We start from the raw sequence: 18,431 nt of genomic DNA on the forward strand, positions 1-18,431 counted from the left end.
TCCTCCTGCTTGCTGGGGTTAAAGGTATGTGCCACTATATCTGGCTAATAAAATACATTTTAAAAAGAATTCTGGCATGTCATTAGTCATAATGCATTGTTCAAAACCTTTCATATCTTTGTAAAAACTTTTAAAGAAGCTGGCGTGGTGCAGCATAGCTATAATCCTAGCTCTCAGGAGGCAGAGGCAGGTGGATCTCTGTGAGTTCAAAGCCTCCCTGGTCTACCAAAGAGTTCCAGGCAATCCCAGGCTACCTAGTGAGATCCTGTCTCAAAAAAAAAAAAATATATTAAAAAAGCTTTGATTTGGGGGGGATGGAGATATTGCTCAATAACTGGAGCACCAGCTCTTTTGTTTCCATCACCAACATGGAGGCCTAACACCATCTTTTACTCTAGTTCCAGGACGCCCTCTTTTGGCCTCTGCAGGCGCTAGGCACGTAAGTGGTGAACATATATACATGCAGGCAAAACATCCATATACATGAAATAATAATTAAATTTAAAGTGTGAATAAATAAATGAATAAAAATTAAATTTAAAGTGTGAAAGGGGTGTGGTGTGCACGTGTGAGGGCAGGTGCTAGTGGAGGCTAGAAGAAAGATTTATCTTCCCTACAGTAAAGTTATAAGTTGTTGCAAGCCATCTAAGGAAGGCTGAGAGCTCAACTCCAGTTCTCTTCGGGAGTACGCGTGACATACTTTTTATGTTTTTCGTTGTTGTTGTTGTTTTGGCTTTGTTTCTTGTTTCGTTTTGTTTTGAAACAGGGTCTGTTTCACTGTGTAGCTCTGGCTATCATGGAGCTGACTATGAAGAGCAAGCTCATGAGAAGAGCAAGCACTTACAGAAATCCACATGCCTCTGCTATCCATGGGCTGGGATTAAAGGCGTGTACCAGCAGTACATTGTCTTAACCACTCAATTTAGCCTTCTCTCCAGCTCCAACATCGACAGTCTCTAATTCTTACAAATATAGACTGTTTTAATTCTTAAAATGTATATAACATTAAAACTTTTTTTTTAAAGGAGGCCTCATATAGTCCAAGCTAGCCTTGAATTTGATATGTAGTCCAGGCTGGCCTTGAATTTGATATGTGGCTGACCTCAAGCTTTGATCCTCCTACCTTCATATTCACTTGCTAAAACCTTTAGAACCACTCACAGTGGGTGTGGTTCTGGGGGTGAACCCAGGGCTTCCTTCATGCTAAGTAAGTCTTCTACCAACTGAACCACATGCCCAGAGCCCAAACCTCCTTTTAAATGAACAAACTGAAGTAAGGTTATTCATGCACAGTCTCATTCTGACAGGAAGTGAAGGTACCTATTTGCAGATTTCTGACCTCTCCTTGCTCATAGGGAAGAACCACGCATTCCACAACCCAATTTATGCCAATGGGATCTGTAAAGAGTTTGCATAGATAGAGCCTTTTCTAATTCAACATGCTAAAGCTGACACTCCTTCCACATCATGCTACAGAGGCTGACACAGACGGGACTGCCGGACACACCATGACATACACTTAACCTTCTCTTTGCACCTGAAAGGCCTGTACACATTAAGTCTTTCTAGCTGAGTGCTTTTCCTGACACACATCCTTAACTCTAATCGAGGAAGAAGTGTGAACCCAGAGGGTATATCACCATGGCAACCCCCCACAACAGACACAAGCTATCAGCTCAGCATTCCCCTCTCTGAGATCACATGGAGATCCACCCTCAGAAAAGGCATGTGAGCAGATACTCTGTAAAGCATTAGCCTTTTCTGTGAAACAAGCCTCCAAGTCAGTGGCCCATTACAGAGAATGGAAACTCTGTAGTTAGCTGCCCTGAATGTGAAGGCCACTCTGTTTTATGCAGCCCAAGTGCTTGTTATGCGTGGGCAATCTGCTGGTGGTGTCCTCTTTCACAATAAAAGCTATCCCAAATCAATAAACTGTACGATCATCCTCAAGGCAGACGGATATCAGAAAAGGGGCAAGCTTCTGAGACAAAGGAAGGCAAGTGTACTGGAGATGTTTGAACACCGACTGCTCTAGGCTGCCTTGTAGACTTCGCTCAGTGAATGCAGAATAGAGCAGGCTCCCTCAGCAAAGAGCTTGAATCTCCATTTCAAATAAAGAACTTGGGACAAAGCAAACAGGAGTCCTCCTTCCATGGCAAAGGTACCCAGAGCCTGACTTAACCTACTTTGTTTGAAGCAAACCCTTGGGTGATAAAACTGTTGAATGTGTCAGCTTGTCTGGCTGAAGAGTCACGACTTTAGAGCTTGTTTACTGTAAATTCTGCAAAGACAGTTGGCCCAACATTACCCACCTGAAAAGGCATATGAAGTCAACTGATGTGCACAGGGAAATGTGGCAAACAGTGCCAATAATTCACTGAATTTCGGAAATTCACCAATTTCCGAAATAGCTGTATTTGGTGGAAATCGGGAGCTATCTGAAACCAAACCTTCAGTGCAGGGCTTGATCCAAATAGGGTTCTTAAGTGCTTAAAATATTTACCAAGGCTTTAAAATGTGAGGATAGTGTGTGTGTGTGAGTGTGAATGTGTGTGTGTGTGTGTATGTGAGAGTGTGTGTGTGAGTGTGTGTGTGTGAATGTGTGAATGTGTGTGAGTGTGTGTGTGTGAGTGTGTGTGTGTGAGTGTGTGAATGTGTGTGTGAGTGTGAGTGTGTGAGTGAGTGTGTGAGTGTGTGTGTGAGTGTGTGTGTGTGTGTGTGTGTGAGTGAGTATGTGTGTGTGTGTGCGTGTATTCCAATTTCATCTTTTTCTTGTGAAATCAGAATTTCAATGATGAGCTTGCATCCACTCCTGTCATTTCCAGACAGAGCTGAGTACCACGCCAAGAAGGGACACCCCCACTCAGTTCCCCCATAGTCCCCAAAAATCCCTCTTCTGAGGCACTGGAGTTTGGAACTAATTCTCAGCAGAGATGGTCTCTATAGAGACCACATCTGGCCCTTCAAATAAAAGATCCTCTGGCAGGAATGTGCTCAGTTCAGGAAAACTAAGAGCCCTCCCCTGTGTAGTCTATCTTTTATAATATCAGAAGCTGCTATGCAAGCTGCCAAGAGAGGGAAACAGTAAACTGTCCTACCCAAGTGTGACACCTATGAACCACAACAGTGACCTATAAAGCAAGAGATCTGTAAAGGTGCAATAGTGGCACTCGTATTTTGGTGGTGACCAATAGCTGTCTAGTTGAGTTTAAGGCCCACTTGGGAGTGAATCCGTTGAAACCTAGCCAATTACCCAAAGTGAGGAAGGTCATGGGTCTCAGAGGTGAACCTACGATGTCACCACTTTAGTAGACCAGCATCATTCCTAACTGCGTTCTAATACTTATCCTCATACTGACAGTTACTATACAGCTCTGCTAGCTGACAGTTATCCTTGTATTAGAGTTCTCACCCATCATCAAAGAAGCTGCTCTTTGCAGAAGTCAGAGACCACTACAGAAAACCACAACTGGTCAGATGCGGAAAGCAACTGATCATGGGGTACCGAGCCCCAGTGGATACAGCTACAATACAACTCCTGCACCCAGAGCTCAGGGACCATCTTGGAAGAGAGGGCGGAAAGATCGTAAGAGCCACAAGAGCAAGAATGTCGCCGCGAGATTGTGTCTCCTGGAATGACAGAGGAGCGACACCAGGATACCTCAATAATGTATACGTCTGGCTAAACAAGACCTGAACAATAACACCAATAAAAAATACTGAGGTAGAAAAAAAGACATACTAAGGTAGAAGGGGGAGATCTCATTGGGCCCCAGCCCTACACAAACAACTACAAGCAATTAATAACTGCTGAGGAAGAGTTAGTCTCTTCCAAGGATGAGTTCTGCAAACTGGTCACCAAATACAAGTGGCCAGCCCTGAAATCATACACATAATAAAAGAAATATTTTATTATATTTATATATGAACACATATATAAAAGAATATGGCCGGGCGGTGGTGGCGCACGCCTTTAATCCCAGCACTTGGGAGGCAGAGGCAGGCGGATTTCTGAGTTCGAGGCCAGCCTGGTCTACAAAGTGAGTTCCAGGACAGCCAGGGCTATACAGAGAAACCCTGTCTCGAAAAAAAAAAAAACAAAAAAAAAACAAAAAAAAAGAATATGTATGAATATATAAGAGAATATATACACAACAGGTCATATGTATATATTTATGCATACATACATACATACATAAAAATAGTAATCAAAGAAAAAGAAGGCGTGGATGTGAGAGATAGTGAGAAGGAGTGTAGGAAGGACTGGAGGGAGGGGACATAGGAGGGAGGAAAGGGAGGAAAAGCAAGGGAAATTATGTAATTATAGTTTAATTGAAATCTTTTGTATTGGGCTCTTTTTTTTTTTTTTTTTTTTGAAATAGAGTTTCTCTCTGTAGCCCTGGCTGTCCTGAAGTTCCCTCTATACAGAAGGCTGGTCTTGAGCTCAGAGATCTGTCTGCCTCTGCCTCCTGAGTGAGTGCTGGGATTAAAAATGTGTGCTAACATGTCTGGCTTTTAAAAGAATTTTTTTTCTTTAAGTCCATATACGTAAGGGGGTGGGCTGTGGTGTGGAGAATTCGCATAAACATTCTATTTGTAAAGTAAAAAGCACATTCAGCCTCTAACACTTAACTCTGCCGTAGAGCTATATCCAAGCATGTGTGTAATTGACTCCAAATCCAGGCATCAGAAGGGACTCAGTTACTACTGCTGAGAGCCCAGAGTGCCAATGCCTGCAAGGAGATGAGCATGGATGCTTCTTCAACAGAGCAGACCCAAAGAAGGAAGGGTAATATAAACCAGTCAGGGTCGCCACGAGGCCTGGCAACGGCAATGTATTCTTCCCTATGGCCAGAACCAGAACACTGTGTTAGGATACAGGAAAGATAGTGATAATCTCATTTGTGAGTTTTAAATAAATAAGCATAAAATGAATCTCACTGGCTACCCATGGTAGGGAATTTCAAGTCATTTGTAATGAAGTATTCTGTTTCAAACAATTAAAATCACCACCAGGAGGCCTCAACCCTACACAAGGAACTGCAGGCAGCTAAGAAATGCTTAAGCTAAGATAAAGAAGAGCATGGGTCATCCAATGTTGAAGCCCTGAAGGCATATACACCATACAGACTTAGTAGTAGCTTGATATATATATATATATATATATATATATATATATATATATATATATGAAATTTAAATTGAAAAAGAGCAAGGAGGGCTACATAGGAGGGCTTGGGCTTGGAGGGAGGAAAGGGTAGTAAGGAATGATGTAATTTTACAATCTCAAAAATAAAGGAAATAATAAAAGAAAGTCTAATTGCCCTCTTCACATTACCAGTTCTGGTTGTTTAAGGCATTTGTCTCTTGGGGACTGGTATGGTCGGCCAAAAGGACTTCCTGTTCTTCCAGAGGACCAGCGTGTGCTTCTAGCACCTGACAACCACCTGTACTATAATAGTTCAAGGGCATCCAAAGCCCTCTTCTGGCCTCTTCAGGCACAAATTTTACACACACACACACACACGCATGCACGCACACAAACACAAATAAATAAATATAAAAAAAATCCCCCCAAAACAAAAATATTCAAAAAGGTATTTTTCTCTTCTAGAAAGTAATGAAAGAAACTAAAGGCAATTGTCTTTTACTTCAGTTTTGTTATGGGACTTTTGTGGATTGCTAGTATCAAACAATATTCTTAAAGTTCAATTATGGAATGAGAATAAAATAAGGACTTATTATAGGATGTTCTTCTAGTCTTAATTTCCCAGCTACCAAAAGAATGAATACATCTGAGACTACTTATTTATTTATGTTTGGTCAACAAATTATATTTTTAGAAAATAGCAAAGGGGTGGGGCTTTTATACTGGAAAGCAAACTAACACAAAGCACACACACACACACACACACTTCTTTCCACACTTCTAAGCCTGTTTACCAAGGCACAGTTACTATAAGTTTTCCTCTTTCTTTTAGAGCAGGGGTTCTCAGCCTCCCGACACTGTGACCCTTTAACACAGTTCATTACATTGTGATGACCCCTAACCATAATATTATTTCGTTACTACTTCATAACTGTGATTTTGTTAGTTATGGATCGTAATGTAAATATCTGATATGCACGATCTCTGATATGCGACCCCAGGTTGAGAACTGCTGTTATATTTGCACGTGCTTATTAAGGAACTCAAGGTTCTATTTAGTAACAGAACACTTCGAGTTAGAAAGCTCTGGAGAAATACTGGACACTAAGCTAGAAGAGTATAATGCTTTAAAATGACATTTGAAACTCCACTATCACACTGATTTTTAAGTTACTCAAATATGCAGTTATTGTCTCAGTGGGTGCGAAAAATAATAGAAAGGTCTTCCGACTCCATATTTGCAGAATCATACTTACGTGACATTCTGACACTTCTAACTTCCTTAGACTGGCCTCTGAAATCACACACCCCCAGACCCAGATACTTAGAGGTACTTTGGTGACAGTGACGCGCCAGCCAAACAAATATAAATGCAATACTACCGAGCCTGAGAACCGTTGCCCGTACTCTCCAGCGCTTCCAAGAAACACACACTTTCACACACGCACACAGGCAAGCCATCCATCACCAGTCACCAGGATCCTCCTGGGATCCGCGCTTTTCCTTGAGTCCTCTGCAGACTTGCCAACTCCTCCCAGGTCCCAAGACCACTCTGAGTCTGCATTCCTTCCTCCGGCTCTGGGCAGCCAGCCGGTCCCTGAGACCAGACCAGCCACGAATCGCTTTCTCTCCCACTCCCATATCCCAAAACAGAACGAGGGGAGCACCCGAGCGCGCCACGTGGAGCGCAAACCAGCAGCCAGATCCAAGACAGTTCTTACAAGAGAGGCCCCTGACTTGCCAGTCCCCGTGGCCCCAGTCCCGCCCCCTGGCACCCAAAACTTACCTGGTTAGGGTCCGTAGCGCGGAAAACGTGGCAGGCCATCTGTGACTCGGGGTCGTCGGGCTGCGCCTTGATCAAATAAGCAAAGTAGGTGAGGTCGTGACTGTTGTGAATGAAGCGCGAGATGTGCTGAGCCTTGTGCTCGAAGATGAACACCCCGGTGTTGGGCTGCACGGCCCCGGAGCCTGCGCCCCCGCCGACCCCAGCACCCGGCGCAGGGACACAACGCAGAAAGGGGGCGCTGAGAACCAGAAGCACCTCCCGGGCTGCGGGTGCCCCGCAGCCGCCCGCCTCGGGCTTCTGGCTGCGCCGACGGATCTCGGCCATGAGCCAGGGGAGCATGGGTAGCGTGGTCCTGCGATCCAAGCAAGACCCTCCCACGTACCATAGCCGGAAGCGCTTGTCGCCAGGCTTGGTGGCACCTGGCTGTGCTGGGGCACTCGGCTCAGGCTCCAGGGGGTGCGGGAAAGGCTCATCCTGAATGCAGCTAGGCGACTCCATAACTCGCGCCTAGCGAGGGCACCGCGCCCCCAACTCTCACTGTGCAGGAGCCGAGGAAACTGCTAACTGTCGCCCCAGGCCCCCGCGCCTGCCTTGGTGCCACCAGTCCTTAAAGTCCGTGCTTCAGCGGCCCTGCCCCATGCGACACTTCCCCGGGCGCGGCTCCGAGCCTTTGGCTGCAGCTCAGTGGACTAGCGGGAGACCCAGGCTCACGCGCGCATCCTCCTTCCTGGAGATCGCGCCCCAGGGCAAGTCTGTTCTCCAGTCGCCCGTCCGTCCTTGGGGTCGGGGACCAGGGCAGCCGCGGTCTCTCGATCCTGCTCGGGCTCCTGCTCCTGCAGCCCGCTGCGGCCGGCGCGCTCGCCCAGCGCTGGCACGGGAAGGCTGGGCGGAGAGTGGAGCTGTGGGCGGGAAGGGGCGACTCGGGGCGGAGCTGACTCCTAGCAGGGTGACCGGCTGTCACCTGGAAGGTCGGGAGTGCCCGCTTGCGGCCCTCTCAGTCTAGGAGAACTAGTCCAATGGAAAATAACAAAAACAAACGTGGCCTCGAGCAGGCGGCTCCTGCACCCGCCGATTCTGCAGCCCAGCTCGCTGCTCCTCCTCCAGGGTTCCCGTCCCTCCCTCGCTCCTTCCTTCCTTCCTCCCAGGCTGCTACTTTAAAGCCGGCTGCTACTCCGCCTCTAGTCTACGGGCGCAGAGCTTTGCCGAGAAGCTGAGGTCGCCTCCCTGCCTCCACCTCCGGCCTCCGCCCCTCACCTCGCCTCGGGGGGCAGTCGTACCCAGCCTGGCGAGGGCACTTCCCGGAGCAGGCTGGCCTCTCTCCTCCTGGAGACTCTACTGCCCCCTGGAGAGAGGCCATTCGCAGTGGGACGCTGGGATTTTGTTTTTGAGAAGTATTTGCTTAGTTTTATTCTGTCTCAAGCCTGAATATTACTATGTTCTGCATCCTTTTTCTTAATCTCAAGGACTGATCAAGATTTGATCACAATTCTCTGATAAAATACATTCCAATATTCACTTTAAATTTTAACATTGCTTGATATGAATCTTCCCATTTCTTATTGCAGCTAACTTCTTAAAATACACAGAAGTTAAAACTTCTTTACCCATGTCCATTTCAGAGCTAGTGCAAATTTCTTCCCTTTTACGTATGAGAATACATATTTCAAAAAAAATTAGGGATAATTTGATTATTGTAATTTTAAAACAAAACAGTAAAATATAATTCCTTTTCCATTCTAGCATTTTAAACGGGTTTTGTTATTGGTGCTGCTGTGTGTTTAGTGTTAGTCGAAGTCTCCTTCCTAGATAGTACAGGTTAACTTGGTACACTCTATCCTCCTGCCTCAGTTTTCCAAGACCTGGGGTTATAGGAATGTACCACCATCCTCGGTGAACTCTCATAGCTTCGTTATACCTTTGCTGGATTATCATCCAGCAAATGATAATGAGCAGGAATGAGCAGGAGAAAAAAAAAGACAAAATAAAGGAGGAAACTTTAGGGTTTTTTGTTTGGTTTTGTTTTTCGAGACAGGGTTTCTCTGTGCAGTCTTGGCTGTCCTGGAACTCACTATGTAGACCAGGCTGGCCTCGAACTCAGATCCACCTGCCTCTGCCTCCCAAGTGCTGGGATTACAGGCATGTGCCACCACTGCCCAGCAGTGGGAAACTTTCGACTTACTTTTTTTCCAGGTGCTTAGAAGAAAAATGAAAACTCCAGGGTTTTGTATTGTTTTGTTTTGTATTTAGTGGTCTTGTGATTTTCTCTAGGCTCATTTTGCTTCCTGTTCAGACAAAGTCAATAGGGTCAAATATGCTACACATCTGTGGCCACCACATAGCTAGCCTATTTTTAAGGACCATCTATGTTCCAGGATGAAGATGTTATCGATTGGTTGAAGTCATTTACTTCAACATGTAAAAAAAAAAAAAAAAAAAAAAAAACCTTTGTGGAAAATACAATTCAAGTCTTCAAGGAGGAATTAAACACTCTGAGAACAGAGATAGAAATTGTCTAATTTCTACATATTTCAAAAAAAATTATGGATAATTTGATTATTGTAATTTTAAAACAAAACAGTAAAATATAATTCCTTTTCCATTCTAGCATTTTAAACGGGTTTTGTTATTGGTGCTGCTGTGTGTTTAGTGTTAGTATTTTTAACTAGATCACAGCAGAAGATTTCGTGCACAGATTCTCATTTCCCTAAGTCGCACCTCTGACACTTGTGAAAGAGAAGGAAAAGAAAAAAAAAGCCATGGCTCAGTTACAGAAGCCTTAGTGATCCCTCCAAATCAATCAGCGTGCGGACTAGGACTGTGTTTCGAGCCGCACTGGACCAGTTCCTACTGGCATAATAAACTCAAGCCAGAGAGAATAAACTTTTGGTGATTGGCAGGAAAGGCAAGCTAACTGTGGTTGTACCAGTCACTCTTTATTTCAGAGATGTTTACCTTTCATTTATAAATAGTACTACTACCTGGGAAGATGGCTGTCTCTGCCCTCTTTAATTTGAGCATGGTCACGTGACATGACAATGATGTGTGAACAGAAGTGACTCGGGTCATGTCTGAAGGACAAGCATTTAACTGGAAGCAGAAGACTGCACACTTGTCCCACTCTTGCTCTCCGGTGGCCATGGTGAAAACAACACATTCAGATGGAGGAGCCTCGTGATCAGAGAAGAACGAAATGCTGAGCCATCGCTCTGAGGACAGCTGTCCTGGAAAACGCCAGGGGCAAGATAGACGCCTCACACATAAATGATAAACTCTTACCCTACTAAACCACTGGGATTGTGGGTATATTAGATATTAGTTTCCTTATTAACCTGTCCTAGCCTGTCAAATAAAATACACATTCACTAGTATATACTTATCATAACCTATTTTATAAATACTGATGGAGTTGACCTAGTAGTTACATGAACTATGTGGTAAACTGTTAGATTCTTACAATTACTGTTTTACCCCCAGAATTTACAGAATCATTCACATATAAAAAGCATTCAATTTTGTAATCATCAATTGAATTTTGAACATAGTATATGTCTTAGTTAGGATTTTACTGCTGTGAACAGAAACCATGACCAAGGCAACTCTTATAAGGACAACATTTAATTGAGACTGGCTTACAGGTTCAGAGGTTCAGTCCATTATCATCAAGGTGGGAACATGGCAGCATCCAGGCAGGCATGGGGCTGGAGGAGTTCTATTCTTGTTTGTTGTGGATTGCCCTGGTGCAGCTAGAAGAAGACTGGCTTCCAGGCAGCTAGGGTGAGGGACTTAAGCCAATGTCCACCGTGACACACCAACTCCAACAAGGCCACACCTCCTAATAGTGCCACTCTCTGGGTCAAGCATACACAAACCATCACAATATGCCACTACAACATAGAGGACTTATTACACCGCATATGCAGGTGTACCGTGTTTACTATGTGCTGACACAGACCTCCACCAGTAACCTCCAGTCCTTCCACTCTCAACCCCAGCTATTCCAAACAAAGGCCGAAAGAATATGTGCAGAGACAACATTTCTAAAGACCTGGTACCAGTCAGAATGGCTAAGATCAAAAATTCAGGTGACAGCAGATGTTGGCGAGGATGTGGAGAAAAAGGAACACTCCTTCATTGTTGGTGGGATTGCAAGCTTGTACAACCACTCTGGAAATCAGTTTGGCGGTTCCTCAGAAAATTGGACATAATACTACCAGAGGATACAGCAATACCTCTCCTGGGCATATATACAGAAGATGTTCCAACCGGTAAGAAGGACACATGCTCCACTATGTTCATAGCAGCCTTATTTATAATAGCCAGAAGCTGGAAAGAACCCAGATGCCCCTCAACAGAGGAATGGATACAGAAAATGCGGTACATTTACACAATGGAGTACTACTCAGCTATTAAAAGGAATGAATTCACGAAATTCCTAGGCAAATGGATGGACCTGGAGGGCATCATCCTGAGTGAGGTAACACAATCACAAAAGAACTCACACAATATGTATTCATTGATAAGTGGATATTAGCCCAAAAACTTAGGATACCCAAGATATAAGATACAATTTGTTAAACACATGAAACTCAAGAAGAACGAAGACCAAAGTGTGGACACTGTGCCCCTTCTTAGAATTGGGAACAAAACACCCATGGAAAGAGTTACAGAGATAAAGTTTGGAGCTGTGACGAAAGGATGGACCATCTAAAGACTGCCATATCCAGGGATCCATCCCATAATCAGCTTCCAAACGCTGACACCATTGCATACACTAGCAAGATTTTGCTGAAAGGACCCAGATATAGCTGTCTCTTTCGAGACAATGCCGGGGCCTAGTAAACACAGAAGTGGATGCTCACAGTCAGCTATTGAATGGATCACAGGGCTCCCAATGGAGGAGCTAGAGAAAGTACCCAAGGAGCTAAAGGGAACTGCAACCCTATAGGTGGAACAACATTATGAACTAACCAGTACCCCAGAGCTCTTGACTCTAGCTGCATATGTATCAAAAGATGGCCTAGTAGGTCATCACTGGAAAGAGAGGCCCATAGGACTTGCAAAATTTATATGCCCCAATACAGGGGAATGCCAGGGCCAAAATGTGGGAGTGGGTGGATAGGGGAGTGGGGGGTGGAGTGCATTGGGGACTTTTTGGATAGCATTGGAAATGTAAATGAGGAAAATACCTAATAAAAAAAATTAGGGGGCTGGTGAGATGGCTCAGTGGGTAAGAGCACCCGACTGTTCTTCCGAAGGTCCGGAGTTCAAATCCCAGCAACCACATGGTGGCTCACAACCATCCGTAACAAGATCTGACGCCCTCTTCTGGAGTGTCTGAAGACAGCTACAGTGTACTTACATATAATAAATAAATAAATAAATAAATAAATAAATAAATAAATAGGGGGCTGGTGAGATGGCTCAGTGGGTAAGAGCACCCAACCTCTCTTCCGAAGGTCCGGAGTTCAAATCCCAGCAACCACAAAAAAAAAAAAAAAAAAAAAAGACCTGGTAGAGTTCTCTCTTCTGAGGAATCTTGGAGAAATCTGTACCAACAATACCCAGAAATGAACTTCATATACAGCTTAAATGATCCTGTACTACCCCAAATAAAACTGTTATTACCAATATTGCCAACATTACAACGTTTTAGCTGTAAGGTGCACTCAAATCCTTAAATAAAAAATAGCACATGTGTAACCGAAGGCCTTGAGTTAGTATGGTGGAGTAAAATTAGAATGGTGAGATGGCACCCGTAGGAGAGCATTTTCAAAGAAAGCATGAGGACCTGAGATGAAATTCTCAGAAGCCACATAAAGCCAGGCACAATAGCAGTGTGTGTTCCCAGAAACTCATGGACCAGCTAACCTGGTGGACTTAGTGGCAAACAGCAGAGAGACCCTGTTTCAAACAAAGTAGAAGGCAGAATATGTTCTGTGCCATGCACACACACACACACACAGAGAGAGAGAGAGAGAGAGAGAGAGAGAGAGAGAGAGAGATCAGCATCATAACAAAAAATTAAAAATAATTGCATGTTTGTGTCTTTTGAGGCTTCAGTTGTCTCTTCCTCTCTGTCTTCCCTTCCAGTCACCCCCATAACCTCTTCCAGCCTTCACTACGTGAACCCTTCATTCTTCAAGGTCCAGTGCAAAAGTCACATCTCCTGAAGCTATGCTTGCCCACCCATGGCTGGGAGCTGCCTCTCTTTGCCCCCTTCCTTGTGCACCCCACTAATACAGCTCTCATAACTTTCTTCATAATTCCTGGGTGACTCTCTGTGTCCCTGCAATAAAGTGATGCCACCAGGATGGTGTCATTTGGGGGGTCCAGGAATGAACTCATTTTCACTGCTGACTTGAAGAATTAAAAAGTCAAGAAAGACAAGGTCAGCGCCATCAGCAGAGTTTTATTGAAAGGGAAAACGTGCATACAACGCAGCACACAAAGAGACACTCCATGAAGGGAGTGAACCAGAGATGGCAGCCTAATCTGCCCATGTGATCAAGATTCTTATGTTTTGGGACGTTAGTTGAACCACCTTTCGCCCTCCGAATTGACTGGCTTGGGCTACTGCTGGAGGATTGAATAATGTGGACAAAGACATGAAAGTTGATTGCATTCCACCAAAGGAGCCTGTCAGCAGATGGGAAGGTTCTGGTGAGCGACTCCTCCTTAGGGGACTGGGGATGTGGAAAAAGAATGGGGAAAGTTGGCTGTCATGAAAATGACTGTAATCAACGTACCTTAGCCTTTTTCCATGTCTGCCTACTATTAAGCTATATGATGACTCTTAGTCCCACACTTCTCTCCCACAGCAGCTGATAATTACTGGGTAGATAGTAAGTATTCAATGAATGATAGGGCTGAATAAGTAGCTAATTAGAATTTTAAAAACCAAAGAGGTTTACTATGGCAGAGGTGATATGCCAGATTCCTAATTAGATAATTTCTGGTTAACAAATAGATCCACTGGATAATTATGAAGCTTGGAAAATGAAAGAATGCCTTCCTAAATGGATGGCAGAGTTCTGACTGGGGATAGTATAAACCTTTGTGGTTGGATGGGTTTTGAAATATTCCCAGGGATTCCCCTGTTCTCTGTGACCTTGCCCAGCCCAGGCAGCTGGGTCATTCTAGGTTCTGACTCCAGGGAAAGGATGACACAGCAAAATGCTGAGAACAAAAGAGCCCATTCTTAGCATCTCTGCTTCAGAAGTCAGAAGCTGGCAAGGGCCCTGAGGATGTATTTTTCTTGCTGTAGATAATGAAGGAAAAACCCTCAAACTTGGAATATGGAGAAACAAAAGGTAAAAGAGTTTGAGTCTCCTGAGGGGAGATCTTCATTCTGTTTCTCAAGGCGAGGCTAGTGAATGGGAGCTATAGACCTCTAAAGCAGAAGACTTGCCACTTTCCCCCAGGATAAGCCCAGAGATTTGCATTTTCCCATGCCTGCCTTACCAAAGAAGCGGGAGAGGAAGGGCCAGACAGGCCGAAGACTAGAAAGAGCCTCTGGACCAAACCATTTGTCTTTCGTACCAAAGGAGCTGCAACTTATTTTCTCATGCAGCTCAGGGTGGAGCAAAGAGACAAGCCAGTCTGGCTTGGTGGTGTCACTAGGAGGAGGAAGAGAAAGATGAAAATGATAATAATGATGACGGTGATGATGATGATGAGGAGGAGGAGGAGGATGAAGAGGAGAGGAGAAGGAGGAGGGCAACTCATAGGTTATGTAAGCTGCTGGCTTACACCTACTATGATGTACAGTAGAAGAACAACCCCATTTCTTCCTCCCCATGCCTCCATTTCTTTCTGATACATTCTGCCATGAGACTTCCGACAGGAAAACAAGGAAGGAAGAAGGAAGGAAGGAAGGAAGGAAGGAAGGAAGGAAGGAAGGAAGGAAGGAAGAAAGGAAGGAAGGAAGGGAGGAAGGAAGGAAGGGAGGGAGGGAGGAAAAGAGGAAGGGAGGGAGGGAGGGAGGGAGGGAGGGAGGGAGGGAGGGAGGGAGGGAGGGAGGGAGGGAGACAGACTTCATTAAGTGAGAGGAAAGTGACACAGAATATAATATATAGCATAACTGAATTCTTGATTCATATGAGAAATTTGACGTATTCCCATCTAAGTACAGACAGCCCAAATATAGCATTATATTATTTTTCTGTTGCCATGATAAAACACCAGGACTAAGGCAACGTAGAAGAGTTTTATCACAGTTCACAGCTCCAGTTGGAAAAGAAGCACAGCAGAGGAGACCCAGCAGCAGGAGCCAAAACCAGAGAACTCACGTCTCGAACGACAAGCACAAGGCCGAGAGGGTGAACTAGGAATGACATGAGTCTGTCGATCTCACCCTCAGTTACACACTTCCACCAGCAAGGATGAGCAACCTAAATCTTCCCCTAGTCACTGCTCAAGTGACCAAGACTATAGGAAGCACTTCTCACGCAAACCACCACTCTCCACTCCCTGGCCTCCTTGGCTTGAGGCCGTATCATAATGCAAAAATGCATTTGGCCCAACTTCAAAAGTCTTCATAGCCTTTCACAGTCTCAACATTGTTCAAAATGCCTAGAGTCTCTTTACAGACCGAGACAGTCTCTTAACAGTAAACCTTCGTAAACTCAAAAAGAAGTTCTATGCTTCCAAACCTGGGTTTCCTTCCTGGAACAAATCTCTTTCTTCAGTGGATTCCACTCCCTCTGTGCCACCTCCTTGACAGATATCCCATAAATGTGACATCTCCCAAGTCTTGGAGGCTCCACATAACTCGGATATCACCAACACAGCTTTCAAAATAGCGTCTCAGGGCTTCCACACAGGGACACCTCTGGCACACACCGGTCTAGGCCCACTCTCAGAAACCACAGAGGAAGAACCCTCTTCACTCTTGCATCCTTCAAGCTTCTAAGCCTGTACTATGTGAGCGACAGTACACGAATGTGTCTGGTAGCTTGGGATAGACCCTGAAACCCTTGGATCACATTAGCAGCAGAACCCTATTCAATTGCTGTCTAAGAGCAGAAACGCCCTGGGACTCTCTTTCACATGGAGAAAGGTTGTTTTCTTGCTCTAAGGCTCCCATCCCTTCATTCCAGAGGTCTCTCATTATATGAAGGTGCTAATTTTAGCCAGGCTTGATAGCTCATGCCTTTAATCCTAGCACTCTGGAAGGCAGTCATATCTCTGAGTTTGAGGCTAGACTAGTCTACAGAGAAAGTTCCAGGACAGCTTGGGCTAAACAGAGAAACCCTGGGATAAAAAGCAAAAGACACCAAGATACTAATCTCTTTGACCCTGTCAGCACAAGCCTCTGCTGCAACACTGATTTTCCTGGTGCCCTTCTTTACTTCAGACTGTATATTTTGTATTTCTTTCTCCCCAGCTTGTTCTTTTCCATGGTAGATATGCATAAGAGGTGTTGGATATAACTATGCCATAGAATTGAGGCTCCCTTGGAATTGCCTGTACCAAAGAAATTAGTCTCCTGCTTTTTAATTTAGCCTGTGGCAAGTTCTCAGGACATTCTTTGTCAAAGTTACATAAGCGGACCTCCCCAGACCACACTGCTCTCAATACCTCTATGATCCACGTTCATACTAGAGTGGCCTGTTAAGCTCTTCTTATAGAGATCAACCACTTTCCTAGTTTAAAAAACAAAACAAAAAACAATATGGTCAATGACTTCACATCAGATCACTATCTACCAACATCTGTGTTAGTTACTTTAATGTTAGCATGGGGACGCCAATGGAGGAGTTAGAGAAAGGACTGAAAAAGCTGAAGGGGTTTTGCAACCCCATAGGAAGAACAACAATATCAACCAAGCAGAACCCCCAGAGCTCCCAGGGACTAAACCACCAACTAAAGAGTACATACACATGGAGGGACTCATGGTTCCTGCTGTGTATGTAGCAAAGGATGGCCTTGTTGGGCATCAATGGAAGGAGAGGCCCAGGGGTTCTGTGTAGACTCAACTCCCCAGAGTAGGGGAATGCTAGGGTAGTGAGGCCGGATTGGGTGGGTGGGTGGGGGCACACCCTCATAGAAACAGGAGGAGGGGGGATGGGATAGGGGGTTTCCAGAGGGGAAACCGGGAAGGGGAATAACATTTGAAATGTAATAAATGCCGGGCCTCGGTGGTACACACCTTTAATCCCAGAACTTGGGAGGCAGAGGCAGGCAGATTTCTGAGTTCGAGGCCAGCCTGGTCTACAAAGTGAGTTCCAGGACAGCCAAGGCTACACAGAGAAACCCTGTCTCTAAAAACAAAAACAAAAAACCAAAACCAAAACCAAACAAACAAAAATACAAAAAAAGAAAGAAAGAAAAGTGAAATGTAATAAATAAAATAACCAATAAAAACAAAACAAACAAAACAAAACAAACCACTATAAGCAAGGCAGGTTAGAAGGAAGGAAGTTTATTTGGGCTTCCTGTCCTGAAGGACAAGAATCCATCTCGGTGGGGAGGCATGGCAACAAACAGGTGGGCAGCCAGAGCTGAAACACATCTTCACACTCCTGCAAGAAACAGGGAGCAAGTTGGAAGAAATGCCATGGGACTGCTCATCACAACGCCCACTCTTCAGTTACCTACTTTCTCTAGCAAGATGTCACCAACGAAACATCCCTCCCGCAAAAAACCACCGGCTGGGAACCGAGTGTTCAAACAATCAGCCCTACGGGGAATGGTTCTCCTTCAAACTCCCACATGTACAGATGCCAGATGAGATAGATAGATAGATAGATAGATAGATAGATAGATAGATAGATAGATAGATAGATAGAGGCTTTAAAGAACGGTGAGAACAAGAAGCTGCCCTTCCTCTTTCCGCGCCTCCTCCTCTGCCCCCTCCCTGCCTCCACCTTCCTCCACTGACATTAGACTCCATGTTCTTGGGCCTTCCAATGAGAACTAAAGACCACATACCCTCCAGGAGTCTCCCAAGCCTGCAGTATCAGCTTGAGGCGGCTGAGGCACCCAGATCCATGAGCAGATCAGCTAACTCTCAGGCATGCAGATGATCATTATTAGGCTACCTGGGTCCTATTGGGTGAGCTTTCCTAATGCATCCCACTTTCTAATACATAGCCTTTTGGTTCTGTTCCTCAAGAGAGAACTGCCTAATACAAATGTTAACTGGAAACTGGTTGACCATTCAACCAGCAAAGGCACACTATAAGGTTAATGGTACAAACTCCCAGAAGTGTGATTTAAATTGTAAGCTCTTAATATTCTAGCTAATGAGGAATCAGGTCAAAGGATCCTCGGGTCTCAGGAAACCACCCTATTACCACCAGAAGGCAGGACAGTTTGGTGCTCTGTAGCTGCTGACCTGCACATTCCTTTCCTGTTATTTTTCTCTTATTTACTTTTTTCTCCCCCACCCCCTGACAGTACAGCCAGAAAGCTACTCTTTTATTTCTTCATGAGTTGACAGAAGGCTATAGCAGCTCTAATCTAATGTCAGAAAATAGAGCGAGCATTTCCCTC

The 18,431-nt window shown here is 44.8% G+C and overlaps 1 protein-coding gene across 3 annotated transcripts in view; it reads right to left on the reverse strand.

The window, feature by feature from the left end:
• The window catches only part of Tbc1d4 (TBC1 domain family member 4), a 166,998-nt gene extending 158,856 nt beyond the window's left edge, over positions 1–8,142 (reverse strand). For 2 of the 3 annotated variants that reach the window (XM_029468868.2, XM_021181592.3), the window contains exon 1: positions 6,936–8,142. In XM_029468868.2, the coding sequence (XP_029324728.1) occupies positions 6,936–7,433 (498 nt within the window). In that variant the 5' untranslated portion in view covers positions 7,434–8,142. The remainder of the gene's footprint in view (positions 1–6,935) is intronic. The other variant, XM_021181593.3, reaches the window with a different exon arrangement.
• Between the last annotated feature and the right edge of the window lie 10,289 nt (positions 8,143–18,431).

Source organism: Mus caroli, unplaced genomic scaffold, assembly GCF_978045245.1.
Source record: "Mus caroli unplaced genomic scaffold, Mus_caroli_1 scaffold_12, whole genome shotgun sequence".
Taxonomy (NCBI): Eukaryota; Metazoa; Chordata; class Mammalia; order Rodentia; family Muridae; genus Mus; species Mus caroli.